Source organism: Alosa sapidissima, chromosome 9 (assembly GCF_018492685.1).
Source record: "Alosa sapidissima isolate fAloSap1 chromosome 9, fAloSap1.pri, whole genome shotgun sequence".
Lineage (NCBI taxonomy): Eukaryota > Metazoa > Chordata > Actinopteri > Clupeiformes > Clupeidae > Alosa > Alosa sapidissima.
In genome coordinates, this window is record NC_055965.1 from 36,991,163 (window position 1) to 37,012,637 (window position 21,475).

The 21,475-nt window shown below is 44.6% G+C and overlaps 2 protein-coding genes across 3 annotated transcripts in view; both read left to right on the forward strand.

Annotated features, from left to right (window-relative positions):
- LOC121718522 overlaps positions 1 to 21,475 on the forward strand; it is an 823,508-nt gene that overhangs the window by 427,515 nt on the left and 374,518 nt on the right. The window lies entirely within an intron of this gene.
- Positions 4,874 to 21,475, forward strand: part of grin2ab (glutamate receptor, ionotropic, N-methyl D-aspartate 2A, b) — a 92,317-nt gene continuing 75,715 nt past the window's right edge. The window contains exons 1-3 of one of the 2 annotated variants that reach the window (XM_042104018.1): positions 4,874 to 4,992; positions 5,663 to 5,839; positions 7,487 to 7,948. In XM_042104018.1, the coding sequence (XP_041959952.1) occupies positions 7,502 to 7,948 (447 nt within the window). In that variant the 5' untranslated portion in view covers positions 4,874 to 4,992; positions 5,663 to 5,839; positions 7,487 to 7,501. The remainder of the gene's footprint in view (positions 4,993 to 5,662; positions 5,840 to 7,486; positions 7,949 to 21,475) is intronic. The other variant, XM_042104019.1, reaches the window with a different exon arrangement.

Genomic DNA, 21,475 nt, shown 5'->3' on the forward strand with positions numbered 1-21,475 from the left:
AGCTACATTAGGTGCATTCGGACACAAAAGTTCTAAGAACACAGATAAAGTAGCCCCACATCATCACATACCCTTCACCATATCTCACGATTGGCATGGGGTACTTTCCACAATATCATCTATCAATGCAAATCAAACCAGCTATTGGGCTAACTGAAATAACACCATGCCAACCTCTAGGTTTGGTGAAGGCTATGTAATGGTGTGGGGTTGTTTTAATTCCAAAGGCCAAGGGAACTTTATCAGGATGCATAGTATCCTGGATCCATGAAATAACTGGCTTTTAAAAATACAAATCTGCCTGCCTCTATGGGGATTTAACATAGGGGTGTCCTTACTTATTTTAAGGAAGAACATGTATCTATTTACAATACATCATTCATTCACAAAGAATATTGGTGTCCTTAAAGGTTGGACACTCACTATTTTTATTAAGGCAAGATCAATTTCCAAAAGATGATTTATTATTTCTCTTTTTACTCAACTTCAGCATGGGTGTCCAAACTTGTGGCTGGTATTGTATGTATAGGGGTTGTAAAGCCTATGTATTAATATGGTTTTGTATAGGGTTTCTAAAGCCTATGTATATATGAAAAGGGTTTTGTATAGGGTCTGTAAAGCTTATGTATTAATATGGTTTTGTATAGGGTTTGTAAAGCCTATGTATAGGTTTACTATTGCATATAGATATACTATATTAATAGGTTTAGTAGCATATAGCATATGGATATATTAATAGGTTTAGTAGCATATAGAATATGGATATATTCATAGGTTTAGTAGCATATAGCATATGGATATATTAATAGGTTTAGTAGCATATAGCATATGGTTATATTAATAGGTTCAGTAGCATATAGCATATGGATGTATGAATAGGTTTAGTAGCATATAGCATATGGATATATCAATAGGTTCAGTAGCATATAGCATATGGATATATGAATAGGTTTAGTATAGCATATAGCATATGGATATATCAATAGGTTTAGTAGCATATAGCATATGGATATATTAATTGGTTTAGTATAGCATATATCATATGGATATAAACTGCAGCTAAAGACTTTGGTTAAACTATATTGTTGCAAACTAAACTGAAATAACACGTTCAGCAACTTTGTGGTCTATTAGTCCTAGCATAACTATGTTAGGTTAGGTTGTCAACTGTCTCTGGGTCTAGAAACTAGAGATCAAGTGAGTTGGTGACAGATCATGAACAAAGTTATTTCTCTTTATTTATTTCGTTGGAAAATACAATGTCAATGTCGGACTATTAGGAAGATATGACTTGTAGAAAATGGGCTCGTAACTTACATTGCTAAATGTAGGGAAATTCTGCAGATGAATCCAAGCTAATGTTTTTCTATGCATCCAGACGCCAAAGACTGAGCTGTATTCGCATGTTATGTCCCTTGCTGGCCACCGGTATTTTAACATGGCGCATGTACACGGCTAGTCGCCCCTGTGCTATGTAGATTTAAATGAGGATTTCTAAGCCAATAGGTATGCTTCGAATTGGTGGTGGTCATAATTAAACATGAATGAGGCCACATTTATGAATGGTAAATGTTGATTTAGTTAACAAACAACTGAAAACGTTACACAGGGGGGCTTTAATAGGTTTAGTAGCATATAGCATATGGTTATATTAATAGGTTCAGTAGCATATAGCATATGGATATATGAATAGGTTTAGTAGCATATAGCATATGGATATATGAATAGGTTTAGTATAGCATATAGCATATGGATATATTAATAGGTTTAGTAGCATATAGCATATGGATATATTAATAGGTTTAGTACAGCATATAGCATATGGATATATTAATAGGTTTAGTAGCATATAGCATATGGATATATTAATAGGTTTAGTATAGCATATGGATATATTAATAGGTTTAGTAGCATATAGCATATGGATATATTAATAGGTTTAGTAGCATATAGCATAGCATATGGATATATTAATAGGTTTAGTAGCATATAGCATATGGATATATTAATAGGTTTAGTATATGAAAGAAATTGCTCACACACACTCTCTATCTCCCTCCTCCATCCATCCCTCTCTCTCTCCATCACCCCATCTCCCTCTCTTCCTTCTCTCTCTTTCTCTCCCTCCCTCTCTCCTCCATTCATCCCCCTCTCTCTTCCCCTCCCTCCCTCTCTTCTCCATTCATCCCCCTCTCTCTCTTCCCCTCCCTCCCTCTCTCCACCATTCACCCACTCTACTACTCCCCTCATCTATGTATCTTCATGTGACTGTGTGTGTGTGTGCAGTGTTTGTGTGTATAGTGTGTTTGTGTGTGTGTCTGTATGTATGTGTGTGTGTGCAGTGTGTGTGTGTGTGTGCGTGTGTGTGTGTGTAGCTGGTGTTTGATAACAAAAGTGGTGTCACTGTGAGAAGTGAGTTGCCATGGAGACTGGAATAACCCACATGATGTTTTTGGAGGACTTGTGTAATCTTCTCCTGGACCATCTTCACTCTCTCTCTCTCTCCCTCTCTCTCACACACACATAGACACACTATGTCTCTCTCTCTCTGTCTCTCTCTCTCACACACACACACACACACACACAGACACACACTGACACAGACACCCACACGCACACCCACACACACCCACACACACACACTCTGTCTATCTCTCATGAGAAATAGAAAGAAAAGAGAGAGTGATAGAAGCAACAAGATGTGTAGAGAGAGAAACAGAGAGAGAGAGGGAGAGAGAGAGGGAGAGATTGTGTGTGTGTGTGTGTGTGTGTGTGAGAGAGAGAGGGATGTGTGTGTGAGAGAGAGGGAAGTGTGTGCTGGTGTGTGTGTGTGATAAAAGGTAGATAAATGATATTTGTTAGTTATCTGTCATTACGTAACTTGCCTGTCTTTGTACTTACATAATCTTCCTCCTGTATGATCAGCTGTCAGAGGAATGTGTGTGTGCGTATTGTTACAGGAACATTATGTGTGTGTGTGTGTGTGTGTGTGTGACGGGAGAATTGTTTGTGAGTGTGAGTGTGTGTGCGTGCATGTGTGTGTGTATGTGTGTGTGTGAGAGAGAGGGAGAGAAAGAGGGAGAGAGAGAGGGAGAAAGGTCTTTTTCATTTGTAAAAAAGAACTACCTTCATGTGGTCTAAGCTTGCAGCCTTGTTATTTAATTAATTGCATTTTAATTACATCATCTCTGAACAGAGGCAAATGTGGCCAACCTTGTCCACCTACAGGTGTGTGTGTGTGTGTGTGTGTGCGTGCGTGCGTGTGTGTGAATGTGTGTGTGGGGAGGAGAGGAAGAGAGGAGAAGGGGAATGGCTAGGATATCCTCATTAACAGTAATTAGATGTTAAAAAGTGTGTGTAAGTGCTGGTGTGTGTACTGTAAGTGCTGGTGTGTGTGTGTGTGTGTGTGTGTGTGTGTGCACGTGCTATATTCTCCTCCCCAGAGGCCTAGCTGGACGTCTGTAGTGCCAATTAACAATCTGTTATCAATTACTAACTACACACGCACACACGACTAACTACACACACACACACACACATGACTAACTACACATGCACACAGAAACACACACACACAAACGCATGCATACACACACATGCACACACACACACATACACACACACGCACACACACTCTTCCTCACAAACACACACACGCACACACACTCTTCCTCACACACACACACACACACGGACATAATCCCCCCCCCCTCCAAAACACACACACATGAAAGACAAGAACATATGATTGGGAATGACCTCTGCAGTTTGGCCATCACTGGGAATGACCTCTGCAGTTTGACCACCACTGAGAATATTTCAGGGGAGAGGGGATTATCAATTGCAGTGTCTGTGTGTGTGTACACGCATGTATGTCTATCTCTCTCTCTCTGTGTGTGTCTGTGTGTGTGAGGAAGAGTGTGTGTGTGTGTGTGTGTGAGGAAGAGTGTGTGTGCGTGTTTAGGTTTCAGCATCATCACTGGAGTTCCCGCCTTACCAAGAGGCACTGACGCGACGAACTGCACATGGAAGCAGCACGCTTTTCATCATCATCCCTGTGTGTGTGTGTGTGTGTGCGTGTGCGTGTGCGTGTGTGTGTGTGTGAGTGTGTGTGTGCGTGTGCGTGTGTGTGTGTGTGTGTGTGTAATGTTCCGTATCATTTCCCAGTGTGCGGGTAGAAGCGGACTGAACTAAAAGAGCTGAAAGTTGATGGTAGGCAGGTATCTCTTCACTCGCCCTTGTCCACGTCCACGTCACAACAGGACGTTTGGGATAAAGCTTCAAATTGATTAAGGAGAAACGATAAAACAACCCACAGACTTAAGTCACTCCCTCCACCTTCTCTCTCATTTTCTCTCCCTCTCACACACACACACACAGACTTACAATCTCACTAACTCACACAGCCGCGCTACCCATAAGAACATATGTTTACCTTTAATTAAAACGGCCTCATTTGAAATCGGGTTTTGCCGCGGAGCGCGTGGGAGTTACTGGCGGCTCCATCTCAATGCAGCGCAAGAGGAGAAACGCGCTCGGAGACGTTGGCGCCTTGTCGACGTTTTTCCAGCGAGAATTTCACGCTACATCAACACAACAACACAACTGAGAGGGTTCGTTTACTTGTAGTGTTGTCTTATTGATCCTGGGGAAGCTCGCGGGAGGATTTTCTGTTTGTTTAGGTTTTTTTTTTTTTTTCGTAAAGCGACACACATCTTGAAGGAATCCCCTGCCGCTCGTGAGGCAAGAGAAACCTGTTCACCAGCGAACCCCACTGCGGTACCGGCGCGAGGCACCCCAATCCTCCCCACCCCCCCCCCCCCCCCAAAAAAAAAACAATCGGATCCATTCATGTTAAGGGCACCGAGAGAGCCCGTGCGCCTGACGGACACCGAGGGCTTGAAGGATTTAAATTGGACTTGCCAAGCTTTACCTCAGGCGATGGATATGTGATCTGAGGTGCGTGTGGAATGCTCCCGGCATGAAAAGTGGGTGAGTTTCTCCGTGTTTTATTGATTTTATTATTGTTCTTAAAAAAAATGTTCTTAAATATTTGATGGATCTTCCGTCTGGTTCGCGGTCAGAGCTGAAGGCAGCGTCAGGAGAGATCAGAAGGAGAGAACAGAGGAAAGATTTTTCTCGAGGAGAATAGAATGAAACGAATGGAAAGAGGGGAGAAGAAAGGGAAGTGATTTGCCTTCACTCGCAACACCTGCTGCGCGCGGCGCCCTATATACGCTGAGCCGTTACAGACAAAACCTCGCGCGTGAGGGGAATACAGCACACACAGACACACACACAGCACACACAGACACACACACACACATACACACGCGCGGACACACACACACACACATGCGCGCGCGCGCGCTCACAGGCTCTATAAAAACAAAACACTATTAACATGTATCGGCTTTTCATACTCGGAATTGTGTGTATGCCTGTGTGCGCTCGAGCGCACCTGTTTCATGACATAGATGGGGAGCTCTTAGAGTCGTTAATTTTACCTCAAGAAAGGGGAAGACACATGCATACAGTCACACACACACACTGAAAATATAATAATGATAATGTGCTCCTCGAGTGATTTTTTTTGTGAGGACATTAGATGTTCTTTTCTTTCTTCAATACCGAGTTGTAAGTTAAAGCCATTGTGTTGCAGAAGTTGTGAGCTCGCGAGTTTTGTGACGGAGGACACTCTAAAGATGCGCGAGGGAGCGCGCTCTCCATCTCAGGACGTGCCCGCGGAGGACAAGCAGCCGATTCCACCGGATTCACAACATGTCAAAGCCGCGCGCCAAGCCACCGCCAAGGCTTCCCACACTCCGTGACAAGAAAGGTAAGAATCAGAGAGCGTGTGCGAGAGACGGCGCGAAGGAGCGCGACGCAGGGAGGGAGCGCGAAGGACAGGGGGCGCTGCGATGCCATGGGTGTCTGCGGTAATGCGAGCCGCGAGGGAACCGGAACAGTTTTGGCTGGGTGCAGTCACGTTGTCCATACACATCTTGGAAGTGTGTGTGTGTGTGTGTGTGTGTGTGTGTGTGTGTGTGCGTGTGTGTGTGCACACGTGTGTGTGTGTGTGTGTGTTTGTCTTCCCGCGCAGGTCTGGATCTGGAGCATCCTGCTTGAGAACTGGCAATCAGAAAACATGCATCTCTTTCTCTCTCTCTCTCTCTCTCTTTCTCTCTCCCTCTCTCTCTCTTTCTAATAACTCCTTCACATATAACATCAAGGGTAAAGACAAATTGTGTTGTTTGTGTGTGTTTCAGGGGGTGAAGATGTTATTTACTTACACCTGGTTCTAAATAAGTGGACTGACTGATTTCAACGATTGACTACTACACTTAAAGGAATGAAGACACATTTACATCTATTTGTTTACCGGACGCTTTTATTTGTTTACCGGACGCTTTTATTTGTTTACCGGACGCTTTTATCCAAAAGGATTGATTGTTTACCGGACGCTTTTATCCAAAAGGATTGATGTCGGTTATATTACAAGGACCGCTGGCCCCAGGGTTAAGAGCCTTGCTCAAGGGCACAGCGGTCAAAGCTGGGTATTTCAAGTCAACTTTATTTATATAGTGCATATTGTGCCCATAACTTTTCAGGCTACTGCATGCTAGCAGTTCCTTAGCCACTATGCTATACATAGACTTGTAGAACCTTACAGGTCACACATGCACACAGACTTCTAGAACCTTACAGGTCACACATGCACAGACTTAACCTTACAGGTCACACATGCACAGACTTCTAGAACCTTACAGGTCACACATGCACAAAGGTCACACATGCACAGACTTCTAGAACCTTACAGGTCACACATGCACAAAGACTTCTAGAACCTTACAGGTCACACATGCACACAGACTTCTAGAACCTTACAGGTCACATGCAAAGACTTCTAGAACCTTACAGGTCACACATGCACAAAGACTTCTAGAACCTTACAGGTCACACTTGCACAAAGACTTCTATACAGGTCACACATGCACACAGACTTCTAGAACCTTACAGGTCACACATGCACAAAGACTTCTAGAACCTTACAGGTCACACATGCACAAAGACTTCTAGAACCTTACAGGTCACACATGCACACAGACTTCTATACAGGTCACACATGCACAAAGACTTCTAGAACCTTACAGGTCACACATGCACACAGACTTCTAGAACCTTTTTCTCTTGTCTCCCCTCTCTTTCTCCCTTCTCTACCTCTCTCTCTATCCCTTCCTCTCTTTCTCCCTTCTCTCCTGCTCTTTCCATCCCTCTCTCTCTCCCTCTACACCTCCCTCTCTTATCTCCTGCTCTCTCTATACACCTCTTTCTCCCTTCTCTACCTCCCTCTCCCTCTATCCCTTCCTCTCCCTCTCTTTCTCTCTTATCTCCTGCTTTCTCTATACACCTCTTTTTCCCTTCTCTACCTCTCTCCCTCTCTCTCTCTTCCTCCCTCTCTCTCTCTCTCTCTCTCTTTCTCCAGGGCTGGCTGAGTTGCATGATGGGTGAGGCAGCCGTGCTGCGCGTGCGTCTGCTCTGTGTGTGTGTGTGTGTGTGCGCGTGTGTGTGTGCGAGCCTGGCGGCCCAGCGGCCGGCCGCGCTGCAGGTGGCGGTCATCCTGGGCCAGTCGCGTCCGGCGTCGTCCTCCTCGTCCTCGTCCTCCTCGTCCTGGGAGACGGAGCTGATGACGCGTGCGGGCCGCGTTGCCGGGGGCGACGGGCGCGTGGAGGCCCAGGTGTCGGCCGTGCGGCTGAACCGGACCGATCCACGGAGTGTGCTCAGTGGCCTGTGCGAGGTGATGGGCCGGCAGCCGCTGCACGGCCTAGTGTTCGGAGACGACGGGGACCAGGAGGCCCTCGCCCAGCTGCTGGACTTCGTCTCCGCCCACACGCTCATGCCCATCCTGGGCATCCACGGAGGCTCCGCCATGACCATGGCACAGAAGGTCAGAGCACACGCACTCACACACCACCACTACACACACACACACACACACACACGCACACCACCACCACCACTACACACACACACACATAAACACACATGCACGCACACACACACACACATACACACACACCACCACCACTACACACACACACGCACACATGCACACACACGCGCGCGCACGCACACGCACACACATGCACACACACACACACCACCACTACACATACACACACACACACACAAACACACAAACATGCTCATTAGAAATGCCTGAAGTCTTGCTAGATGTTTAAAAAGTTAACATATCAGTGAGTTGATGTCTTCAGTACATCCCTACATCCAACATTCTGAGCCGATGTAGCCATGGTGACCATTGCTGTCAGAGCTTCTAGAACTCTCCACTATGATTCCGAATGTTCCCCTCGGAGTTACGGTCCTTGCTGGACAAAGCTATCCAAATTCAAGAAAGACATGCTAGATGCTAACTGAGAGAGTGAGTGAGAGTGGCTAGATGCTAACTGAGAGAGAGTGGCTAGATGCTGAGTGAGAGTGGCTAGATGCTAACTGAGAGAGAGTGGCTAGATGCTGAGTTATAGTGGCTAGATGCTAACTGAGTCAGAGTGGCTAGATGCTAACTGAGTGAGAGTGGCTAGATGCTAACTGAGAGAGTGAGTGAGAGTGGCTAGATGCTAACTGAGTGAGAGTGGTTAGATGCTAACTGAGTTATAGTGGTTAGATGCTAACTGAATGAGTGAGTGAGAGTGGCTAGATGCTAACTGAGAGAGAGTGGCTAGATGCTGAGTTATAGGCAAAGATTGTTAAGGCGGAGCAAGATACTTCGTCGTAGTTCATGTCTATGGGCGCGAAATGGGGATCGAATCCTGTCTGCATAAAGAGGCGTGTCGATGACTTATTGACGAGTGTACGTTGCAACCGGCCAACAGCAACGGCATAAATAACCGGTGCACACCTGATATAAGGTTGATTTTCTCCGGACTGGAATGTTTAAAAATGCTAAAAATGTACCTGAAATGTTCAGAAGAGTTTGAGGATCATGAAAACGTGCACGAAAGTCACATTCCTAACTCTATAGAACCAAGACCTTAGCATATGTGGTGAAGTTCTGAGCTATGCCCATAGACTTCAATGGAGCGGTCGCTGCCTCTGCTCTGCATAAAGGGGGATTTTGACCCCCCCCCCCCCCCCTCGTGCGATACGGGTTTCCGGAAGTGCCTCCTGATGAAATATCTTGCTCCGCCTTAACAATCTTTGTTATAGGGGCTAGATGCTAACTGAGTCAGAGTGGCTAGATGCTAACTGAGTGAGAGTGGCTAGATGCTGACTGAGAGAGAGTGGCTAGATGCTGAGTGAGAGTGGCTAGATGCTAACTGAGTGAGAGTGGCTAAATGCTAACTGAGTGAGAGTGGCTAGATGCTGAGTTATAGGGGATAGATGCTAACTGAGTCAGAGTGGCTAGATGCTAACTGAGTGAGAGTGGCTAGATGCTGACTGAGAGAGAGTGGCTAGATGCTAACTGAGAGAGAGTGGCTAGATGCTGACTGAGAGATGCTAACTGAGTGAGAGTGGCTAGATGCTAACTGAGAGAGAGTGGCTAGATGCTGAGTAAGAGTGGCTAGATGCTAACTGAGAGAGAGTGGCTAGATGCTAACTGAGAGAGAGTGGCTAGATGCTAAATGAGAGAGAGTGGCTAGATGCTAACTGAGTGAGAGTGGCTAGATGCTAACTGAGAGAGAGTGGCTAGATGATGAGTGAGAGTGGCTAGATGCTAACTGAGTGAGAGTGGCTAGATGCTGACTGAGAGAGATTGGCTAGATGCTAACTGAGAGAGAGTGGCTAGATGCTGACTGAGAGATGCTAACTGAGTGAGAGTGGCTAGATGCTAACTGAGTGAGAGTGGCTAGATGCTGACTGAAAGAGAGTGGCTAGATGCTGACTGAGTGAGAGTGGCTAGATGCTAACTGAGAGAGAGTGGCTAGATGCTGAGAGAGAGTGGCTAGATGCTAACTGAGTCAGAGTGGCTAGATGCTGAGTGAGAGTGGCTAGATGCTAACTGAGAGAGAATGGCTAGATGCTAACTGAGAGAGAGTTGCTAGATGCTAAGTGAGAGTGGCTAGATGCTGAGTTATAGTGGATAGATGCTAACTGAGAGAGAGTGGCTAGATGCTGAGTGAGAGTGGCTAGATGCTAACTGAGTGAGAGTGGCTAAATGCTAACTGAGTGAGAGTGGCTAGATGCTGAGTTATAGGGGATAGATGCTAACTGAGTCAGAGTGGCTAGATGCTAACTGAGTGAGAGTGGCTAGATGCTGACTGAGAGAGAGTGGCTAGATGCTAACTGAGAGAGAGTGGCTAGATGCTGACTGAGAGATGCTAACTGAGTGAGAGTGGCTAGATGCTAACTGAGAGAGAGTGGCTAGATGCTGAGTAAGAGTGGCTAGATGCTAACTGAGAGAGAGTGGCTAGATGCTAACTGAGAGAGAGTGGCTAGATGCTAAATGAGAGAGAGTGGCTAGATGCTAACTGAGTGAGAGTGGCTAGATGCTAACTGAGAGAGAGTGGCTAGATGATGAGTGAGAGTGGCTAGATGCTAACTGAGTGAGAGTGGCTAGATGCTGACTGAGAGAGATTGGCTAGATGCTAACTGAGAGAGAGTGGCTAGATGCTGACTGAGAGATGCTAACTGAGTGAGAGTGGCTAGATGCTAACTGAGTGAGAGTGGCTAGATGCTGACTGAAAGAGAGTGGCTAGATGCTGACTGAGTGAGAGTGGCTAGATGCTAACTGAGAGAGAGTGGCTAGATGCTGAGAGAGAGTGGCTAGATGCTAACTGAGTCAGAGTGGCTAGATGCTGAGTGAGAGTGGCTAGATGCTAACTGAGAGAGAATGGCTAGATGCTAACTGAGAGAGAGTTGCTAGATGCTAAGTGAGAGTGGCTAGATGCTGAGTTATAGTGGATAGATGCTAACTGAGAGAGAGTGGCTAGATGCTGAGTGAGAGTGGCTAGATGCTAACTGAGTGAGAGTGGCTAGATGCTAACTGAGTGAGAGTGGCTAGTTGCTGAGTTATAGTGGCTAGATGCTGTCTGAGTTATAGTGGCTGGATGCTAACTGAGGCAGAGTGAATCTGGCTGTTGCTAAGAGCTAAGTTTAGCAGAGGTGTGTGTGTGTGTGTGTGTATGTGTGTGTGTGTGGAGGTCAGTTCTGCAGTTGTGACTCAGATGAGGGGGTGTTTGAGAGAGTGAGAGTTTCTGGAACATCCTGATATCACAAGAACACAGTGAGCATACACAGATACACACACACATACACACTCAGATTCACACACACGCACACAAACGTGCACACACATGTGAGGAGCATTGGCTGTTATGTCTTCTTGTAGCAGTGGCATTACTCTCTCTGTACTACTACATGTGAGGTACAGCTGACTCAGAAACAGAGCTGTGCTGAGAGCTGTGTTGATTCTGGAACAGAGCTGTACTGATTCTAGAACAGAGCTGTGCTGATTCTGGAACACAGCTGTGCTGATTCTGGAATAGAGCTGTGCTGATTCTAGAACAGAGCTGTGCTGATTGTGGAACAGAGTGTTGATTCTGGAACACAGCTGTGCTGATTCTGGAACAGAGTGTTGATTCTGGAACAGAGCTGTGCTGATTCTAGAACAGAGCTGTGTTGATTCTAGAACAGAGGAGTGCACAGAGCTGTGCTGATTCTAGAACAGAGCTGTGTTGATTTTGGAACAGAGTTGTACTGATTCTGGAACAGAGCTGAGCTTCTAAGATGAAAAAATGTAGTTGCTATTGTTTTCGCCTGGTCTTACCTAACACTTTTGTAAGATCATTTTAACTTAGTTCAATAAGACTTTGACTTATTTTAAGATATCGCATCAAGGTAAACACACTGGCAGCAAATTAGTCAAACTCTTAATAAATTAAATCAAATCAAATGATTTCACAAGGAAGTTCTAAGTAAATGTCTTTATACTAAAAACAATACCAACTAGGGCGGCGTATTGGCATGAATGGTGAGATAATACGATGATACAGGAGTTATGATTCAATATTTCGATACTGAGCTTAAAGGAACGTTCCAGAGCAAAAACAACCTAGGGTCAATTTCCAGAAACGTTCAAAATGTTGTTTCAGAGTATAATTACATTAATTGCTGGAGTTCTGAGCAAGAACCTCATGTGCAAGAACCTCATGTGCAATAATAATTGTCGTACAGCGAAAGCAAAACTCATGTCAAAAACAAACTATTTGTATATGTATTTTATGAAGGGTGTGTTTTTAGGATATCCGAATGTGTGTGTGTGTGAAAACCCCTACCTTAGCTGTCTTCCTGTCGTGGCCACTGTGATGGAAGGCTTCACAAGTCGATTAACGAATGCTACGCAAACAAAATAGTGTGTGTGTGTGTGTGTGTGTGTGTGTGAATGTGTGTGTGAGTGTGTGTGTGTGTGAGTGTGTGTGTGTGAGTGTGTGTGTGTGTGTGTGTGAGTCGGCTACTCGTGTGTGTGAGAGTGTGTGTGTGTAAGTCGGCTAGGGCTGGGAAGGTACCCGCATTACCGCAATACCGCGGTCAGGTGACCCCTACCACGGATCTGAGCTCGTCACCGTCATCACCACAAAAAAAAAAAAAAAAAAAAAATTCTGTGAAACATTTGGGGGATTCGACTTCGACGTTTTCAACCATGACATATGCACAATTCCGGTTTGAAAACGTAGCAGAATCTCAGAGTTACGCAGTCAGCTTAAGACGTCTGCAGGTGGCTAGCCTAGGCTACATGAAGTTGAATCCCACTATAATTGGCCTGCACATGTGTACACGTACTGTAGGCCTATGTAATGTCATGATGTGTAATGTGATGAACCATCTTATGACATTGATACTCAGAGAACCACAGTTACGTTAAGTAGACTAACCCTCCGTTTTCACAACAAAACTTTAAAACGTATCATCAAAAAAATGAAGCAAACCCGACCTTTCGCGTTTGTGTTGTGGAGCGCGATGTTCCAACATTCCATTTGTTTACTATGTGAGAGTAGAGAACTGGCACAATCGGAACACTTTTCTATTTTCTCCGTTCAAACTCGATTTACATAAAGCTGTTAAACGTGAAAGCTGTGAAATGTGGCCAGAAAGGAGTCATACATGTTTAGTTCATGAAAGAATTACAAAATATGTTCTAGTGTAGTGGCAAAATGTCGTTCTTGGGGTTCTTTAAATTAAAGCACTTTGTGTGGGCAGCCTAAGGATTTCTGACTCGTCTCCATATCCAATGCTTCACCGTTATTGTTGGCAGACCGATGTAGTAATGTCCATCCATAAGGCGGGCAGAACTGGACACAGACTCCATGAATTTGTGGTCCTCTTGAGACATTTCAGATCTTTCATCACAGTGGCGTTCAGGAAAATCATGGTTATACTGTTGTATAAGCAGATGCTCCACACTGTCAATGGCTATTCTGCTCACAGAGGCATGTGACTGTGCATGATCGTCAGCTGCGGTGTCTGTTTCTCTAAGCGGCCCGATCTATCCAAGTGCAGTTTTCACAGCATATGGTCCGTTGTCCTTACTTGGGATCACTTTCCATGGCTCCAAGATGGTGTACTCTTTGGTTCCGATGAGAAGCTCCACTCCAGCATTAATCTGAGGCAGCCTGACCTCACTGAGGTATGGCCACTTGTCAATCTCTCTCTGAAGTGGAATGTTCTCTTGAGACACAGGAATGCTCTTCTGTGTGTACACCTTTGACAATGCGATGAAGTTGTTGTCTTCAAGGCTGCTGATCTCCAAGTCTGTGAGAACGTAGCTTTCCACCTTGCCCTTGGAGTTGATGGTACTCAACATGAGATCAGTGCGTCTGCCTTGCACATTCAGCTGCCTTGCCAAAGCTTCTGTACAAAATGACGCAGAGCTGCCAGGGTCCATGAATGCGTAGACCTCGACAGTCTTGTCACTCTTGCTGGCTTTCACTCGCACAGGAACGATGGCAAGCACACACCTGTCTCCAGCCCCAGTACAGGCACTAGTCTCCTTCTCTTTTGACGTCTCTGGTGGTGCACTGGCAGCACTGACTTTGTTGACCTCAGTTCCAACTGGTTTCTCCTTTGTGATCTCCTTAGAGAAATGCAGCAGGCTTGGATGCTTCAGAGCACAAACATTGCATGTCATCTTCTTCTTACATTCCTTGCTCAGATGACCCTTCACTAGGCAACTGAAACAAAGTCCATTCTTCTTCAAGAAGTCTACTCTGTCACTATGAACCTTTTCTTTAATCTTGCGACACTCTTGCAATGTGTGATTCTTTTCACAAAACAGGCAGGACTTTGTAAAGGCACTGCTTAGTGACACATCTGACTTGGCATTTGTGTTGCTTGACTCACTTCCACTTACTTGGTCAACTTTAGTAGCAAAACTACTTCCTTGCTTTCCTTCTTTCTTTAGTTTGTTTCCTGGGGTTTCTTTGTGACTTTTTCTGTGGCTGTGGCGTCAATATCGCCAAAGAGTGGGTCAGACACAATCTTTGCTTGACGTTCCACGAAGCTTACCAGCTCTGTGAATCTTGCTCTTTTGTTATTCTTCTCCTGGATGTCATATGCATGAACTCTCCATCTTTCTCGTACTTTGAACGGTAACTTTGAAATGATGGCCCTCCATGGTAGTGGGATTATCCATCTCTTCCATATAATCCAGATCTTCCATGGCATTACGACAGCTCACCAGGAAAACAGAGAATGAACTCAATGCTTTACTGTCCTCAGCCTTGATCTGAGGCCACTTGGACACCTTCTCAATTAGCGCTGTAGCCACCTTCAGCTCATTTCCGTACTTTTCTTGAAGCAGCTTCAAAGCCTTAGCATAACCGCGTTTTTCAGGCATATGCTGACAGCTCCTCACTAGGTCGCGAGGTTCACCTCTGGTGTACTGATCCAAGAAATATAGCTTGTCAGCATCGCTGTCTGCTCTGGAGTCAATGGCATGAAGGAAGGCTCTCATAAACGACCTGTACTCCAGCGGGTCTCCCTGGAACACTGACACGTCTCTTTGAGGTAAGCGGAACAGCTGTTGATTCTTAGCAAGCATCTCTGTGATGTCTGTCTGTTTTTGCATCATGCGATACATCTCACTGGTAGCAGTGTCTTGGTGTGAAGTACCCTCTGGGTTGCATAGGCGGTTGCAGCATAGCTCTGGGTGACTGCAGCGTAACACTAGGCAATTGCAGGGTAGTTAAGAAATGTGGTTTCCATCTTCAGTATCCAAATCAATAAGCTGCGTTGGTATTGCGTTGGCCCCACTCACTTGAGACAGCCGCCCTTCAGATTCTTCATAGACTTTTATGCTTGTGCCATGAGAGCTGCTCTGTTGGCTTCTTATTTAACTCGTAATTGACTTGCTGGAATTGACACTCTTGATCTCCTTGAAATTCTAGAAACACTGTCCATTGGTGTTATCTCTTGATCAGCAACTTGTGCTTCAATCCAATTCTTTGTTTTACTCTGTAAGCACTGTTCTGACTTTGGCTGAAACCACATCTGTTGGTCAGTCTCCTTTTCCTCTTCATTAATAAGATACAGCAACACTGCCTGATTGCATTCAGTAAACTCTTCATACAACTTGTTGTAAACTTTCATTTCTTTTTTAACATCTTCAAGAGCTGGTGCATTTTCATCTTGCAAGAGCTTCTCTATTTCGTTTGATTTTGCTGTCATTTGTGCTAATTTACCTCTTTTGGCTGCTGTCAATCGGTGTAATTCTTCTTCCATTCCTTTAGCCGTCAATGTCCTCTGTCGGCCGTCATGACGCACGTCACTCTGAACGTCTTGGCTTTCGTCCGTCATTATCCACGAGGTTTTCACTCAGTTAATCCACTAAACAGCCTTGTTTCAGTTGAGCCCAACTGTCTTCGGTTTTTGGCTTAGCACAAAGTGACTGCAAGCTTGTTCAAAACGAACTTCTCCACCTTCAAAACGAGTAGAAAGTAACTGCACAAGCACCTTCATTTAGCATTTCACAGCTAGCAGATGCAGCCTCAGTTAGCTTAGCTCAATACACTTCAATTCACGTAGCTTCCTTGTTAGCTCCAATTCTGTTTAGTCATCCAAGTTAGCTCCTTTAAACTTCGGTTTGCAAATGTTTCTGTAGCTAGATATCTTCTTATTTGTCTCCCCCATCAAGCTTAGACAGCTTTTTGACTTATTGTAGTGGCAAAATGTCGTTCTTGGGGTTAATTAAATGAAAGCACTTGGTGTGGGCAGCCTAAGGATTTCTGACTCGTCTCCATATCCAATGCTTCACCGTTATTCATTTTACTTTCAGTTGAGTTTCTTTTTGTTTTCTTTCATTCTTGTAGTCTTGGTAACACAAAAGTATCTTGGTGCAAACAAAAAGGGGTAAAATAAAACATAAATATCACTTGGTTAGACTATATTCATCTTCTTTTAAGGCACGGGACACAAGGACACAGAAGTGCGGTCAAAAAGCTATGTGCCTTCATTGCTGCACGCACGTCAACTCATCAGCACGTCTCTCCTACTACATCACACATATTCCTTAGAATTCGGTTAACCAATCAAAATGCAGCATTAATCACACAGTTCTAAATAAGCATATGCAAATTATAACTAATCTAAAACAATACTAAATATTATTCTGGCATATCTAAATATTCATTATTCATTCAAAATATTCCTCAAAATTACTTTCAATAATTTGGCTCTAACATCTAGTTTGTTAAGAATTTAACTTAACAGCGACATGTAGGTCGAGGCTAGCCTCGGACCTACCTTTGTTACAACCTGACGCAGCCATGAAAACGTGCGGTAGCCTACCGTTGTAACATTAGCATAAGCGTCATGACTGTAATAGTTCTTAAATCATGATAGCCTTGTTGATAAACTGCTTATTTCTTTCATGTCTGAAGCATTTGGTCCAGTGGTCTTTGAAGTTGCTGCAGCTGCCTAAAGTTTAATTGGTTGTGATGGCTGATGGCGGCACAAAATTCATAATCCATAATCCATTTCTTTTTTTACATTTTTTGGGGGGGATACCGCAAAACCGCGGGAATTTCTTGCTTACCGACTGCGGTAAGAAAACATCCATACCGTCCCAGCCCTAGAGTCGGCTACTCGTGTGTGTGTGTGTGTGTGTGTGTGTGTGTGTGAATGAGTCGACTACTCGTTTGTGTGTGTGTGTGAATGAGTCGGCTACTCGTGTGTGTGTGTGTGTGTGTGTGTGAGTCGGCTACTCGTGTGTGAGTGTGTGTCTGTGTGTGTGTGAGTGTGAGTGTGTGTGTGTGAGTCGGCTACTCGTGTGTGAGTGTGTGTGTCTGTGTGTGTGAGTGTGTGTGTGTGTGTCGGCTACTATCCTACTGTGTTCATTGACTGTGGTTTGCATTGATTATGTTTATGCACCTTTAAAATGAATCAGAAGTTTCTACAAACCCAACAACAGAGCTCAGGTCTAAATGTGTATTCTTGTTCACATGTGTATGTGCGTGTGTGTGTACATACATGTGTGTGTGTGTGTGTGTGTGTGTGTGCGTGTGCGTGTGTGTGTGTGCGTGTGTGTGCGCATGCGTCTAGCAGATGTTCTCTGAGGTATGGTTATGTTCTGTATATTCCAACTCTCTCTTTATGAAATATGAATCAGCTGAGACAGTTTTTGGCATGTTTCTCTCATTCACAAGGGATCTCTCTCTCACACACGCACATACATGCACACACACACACACACACACACAGACATACACACACACACACACACACACACACACAGACACACACAGACACACACTCTCTGTGGGCCACCTTCAAAGTTCCTATTCAGCAGGAGACAGAGGAGAGGGAGAGAGAGAGAGAGAGAGGGAGGGAGGGAGAGAGAGAGAAGGAGGGAGATAGAAGAGAAAGAGGGAGGGAGGGAGAGAGAGAAAAGAGACAGAGGGAGAGAGAGAGAGAGGGGGGGAGTGAGAGAGGGAGAGAGACAGAGGGAGAGAGAGAGATGGAGAGCAAGAGGTAAATAGAGAAGAGGAGGAACACACACACACACACACACAGGGGGAATGAAAGGGAGGGCTAGGAGGGAGGAACAGCAGAGGGGATAAGAGAGAGATGGAGGGAGAGAGAGATGGAGGGAGGAACAGCAGAGGGGATAAGAGAGAGATGGAGGGAGAGATAGATGGAGGAAAAGAGAGATGGAGGGAGGAACAGCAGAGGGGATAAGAGAGAGATGGAGGGAGGAACAGCAGAGGGGATAAGAGAGAGATGGAGGGAGGAACAGCAGAGGGGATAAGAGAGAGATGGAGGGAGGGATAGATGGAGGAAAAGAGAGATGGATATAGAGAGGGAGGGAGGGATGCAGGGAGAGAGAGAGGGAGGGGAGAAAGAGGGATGGAGAGAGATAGAGGGATAGAGAGGGAGGGAGGAAGAGAGAAGGAGGGAAAGAGAGAGAGGGAGAGAGAGAGAACAGAGATGACTAACACAGATAGAAGAAAGGAAGAGAGATGACTGTGTGTGTACGCAGGTGTGTCTATGTGTGTGCACAGGGATGTAAGTGTGTGTTGGTGTGTGTGTACATACCGTATATATATGCACAGGAATGTAGGTGTGTTTGTGTGTGCGTGTGTGTTTCCAATGTGTCTCTGTCATGTGCTCTATGTCATTTTTCTAGTAAGATTTCTGCATGATGAAAAGGCCAGAGGAGATTAGTGGAGCTGAATGGAATTATGGGATAGAATGGAATAGAATGGATTTCAGTGGGATAGAATGGAATTTTATTGGGATAGAATGGAACCAGAGCCATATAAAGGTAGAGTTGCGACAACTCCATTGACGATAATGTTCCATTTTTTTTTTTTTCAATAATGGCGGCTCATGGGAGCCTCAAATAGTTCCCGAAAGTTAAAGGAAGCCTGGCGCATTGCCTAAAAATCGGTATTGTACACCTGGTCAGAAGTCTATGGCGAGTTGTTTATATATTATTTTAAGAGCGCATTGTGTCAACAGTCATATTAGCAGGTGCACGCACCATCCTTCTATCATTCATGAGTTATTCACCATCATTTGCAAATTAGTAATGACGGTTAAAAGCGATTAGGGGAGAGGCGAGAGACACGTATGGAGCACAGCTGAAGACGCACTGTCACGAGATATAAGCAACTCCTCTGCAGGATAAATGTTGTTTTATTCGGTCATTTGAGCAATATTAGGGCAAGTGTTGCTTTTTCCAGCCCATGTTTTCGATGGTAACCCATTGTCAGTCAATAGTGAAAGTAACTGCATATAACTGTCTTTTCGTTGACTGACACCACAGTGAAGTTAGTTTCACTTTGCCAATGAGTTCAAATAATAGAGTGCAAATGCGTGACGGCTATGCTAGGTTTTAGTAAAGCATGGTTTAGTGAAGAGGTTCCCAAACTGTGAGGCGCGCCTCCCCTGGGGGCGCCAAATAATTTGAGGGGAGGCGCGGAAGGTTGATACTTGTATACTAAATCTTTGGGATAGTGGAAAGTATTATTGATCCCTATCCTGAGTGAGAATGTATTGTGCCAAACTTCATAACGTAATTTAGCAACAGTGGCGCCAGCTGAGCTAGCTGCAAGATACCAGTGAACGGTAACTTGCAGCTTGGAGCTCGAGCTCCAAGCGGATTTGTACATGCAGCCTTACAACACTGTTTACAGCTCCTCCAGTCACGGTAAAAAAAAAAAATTGTACATAGCTAATTTAGATAAACTTATGGTGTGGGTGCTTGCGTTCCTTAGGAATCCGCCGCCTTGCTTTGTATAGAAATGAATATTAAGTGACAGATACACGGAAGAGGTTGGACATAGGCTACGTGACGGTAATATGTGACGTTCCGATAGCTAACTTAAAATGGACAGATTTGTCACATTTTATCGCTGCATGGACCGAGCCTGATATGGGCAACAAAGCCAAACGTCGAAAATATGATGAAAACTCATTGCATTGCATAGCATAGTAGCCTTTAAGTAGCTTAACTGAAGTGAAGATCATTATTTAAAAATGATTGTCGGGGGGAGGCCCACATTGATGGAGTTTGGGAACCCATGGTTTAGTGCATGGGTCCCCAAACTTTTTCTTCCGAGGGCCAGCTCACTATGCCTGGCTCCAAGAGAGGGCCAGAGACTCTGAGTAGTTCTATATCAGTAACCATAAATAGCTTAGTGCTGTGACCAACAGCAGTCTACCTTAGTTGAATATTCTATTACATTTAATCATAGGCTATTGAAATTTAATACCATTGTTAGCTGTGTTTATACTGTCATCATGCCATATTGGTGTAAAATTAAATAATACTAATAAAAAAACGTTTGCATTCCCAAAAGTATTAACAGGGAGTCCAGAGGCGTATCAAGCTTTTTAAAAGTGTGGGGGTTGTGGGATAGGGAAGTGAAACAATCCGGCCAACTTATAAATAACTCCCTACAGGGACGTTGTAAGTATTTTCTGAGAGGGGTGCGGACTATATTGGCAGGTATCCGGGAGTTTCTCCCCCGAAACTTTTTTGAAATTCTGATTGCTAAATAAATACACAATTTTAATGCAGTTTGGGGGGGGAGAGAAGAAGCAGCGCCCCTCATATGTGTGGCTCATGTGACATGTAGGCCTACATGATCTACCTGCGATCACTTCACTATTTGACACTACCCTACATGGAGACATATCTCATGTTATAAATCAAGAAATCATTTCAGAAATTATGTTTTGTGCATATGGTTAGCAGGCTACAATACATTGCCTAACAGACAACAGCCTAATTTCGAGGTATCACTGGACTATTAATATAATACCTATGTATAAATGTAAAGGACAAAGAATAATGACAGAACTGTAAGCTCAAATTCAAACATATGCAAAGGGAATAAATTGTGTTGCATAGCCAGCTTAATGTCAGTTTAAAGATTGATTAGCAGTTTCTATGCTGTTTTCAATAATAGTTACAGGAAGCCACGTTGTTGTTTAAACTAGTGTTGTAGCCCACGTTACCTTTCACTTGCTGCAGGGACGCACACATTGCATGAGCGCTCATAATGAGCGTTCTTTGAGTTCTACATGCTGGAAATCCTAGTTCTCAGATGTAGAACTCAAATGTGTCTTGACGCCGCTGTTTGTAAAATCAAAATAAGATCTTCTAAATGGAACGCGATCGTATTTAAGACATTGAGATCTCCAGTAGATGTAGAACGACACACACTGAGAGTGAAATGCCGCCGACGTATGTAAGATAAATAAGATCAAATAACATGTTCTAAATGGAACGCAATGTAAGCTGTTCAGATCTTTTCCAAGCGTCTTGGAGACGGATATGTGCTGGCCTGGCTGGGCTATGTCTATATAGTTGATGACACCAAATTAATAAGAAGGCTATTTCTGATTGGGGAAACTGCGGAGGTTTTAGTTTGACGATGTCGTACTCCCGTGCGGGCCGGATGCTATATACCACGGACATGTTTTGGGGGGCCACCCAAAATGAGGTGGCGGG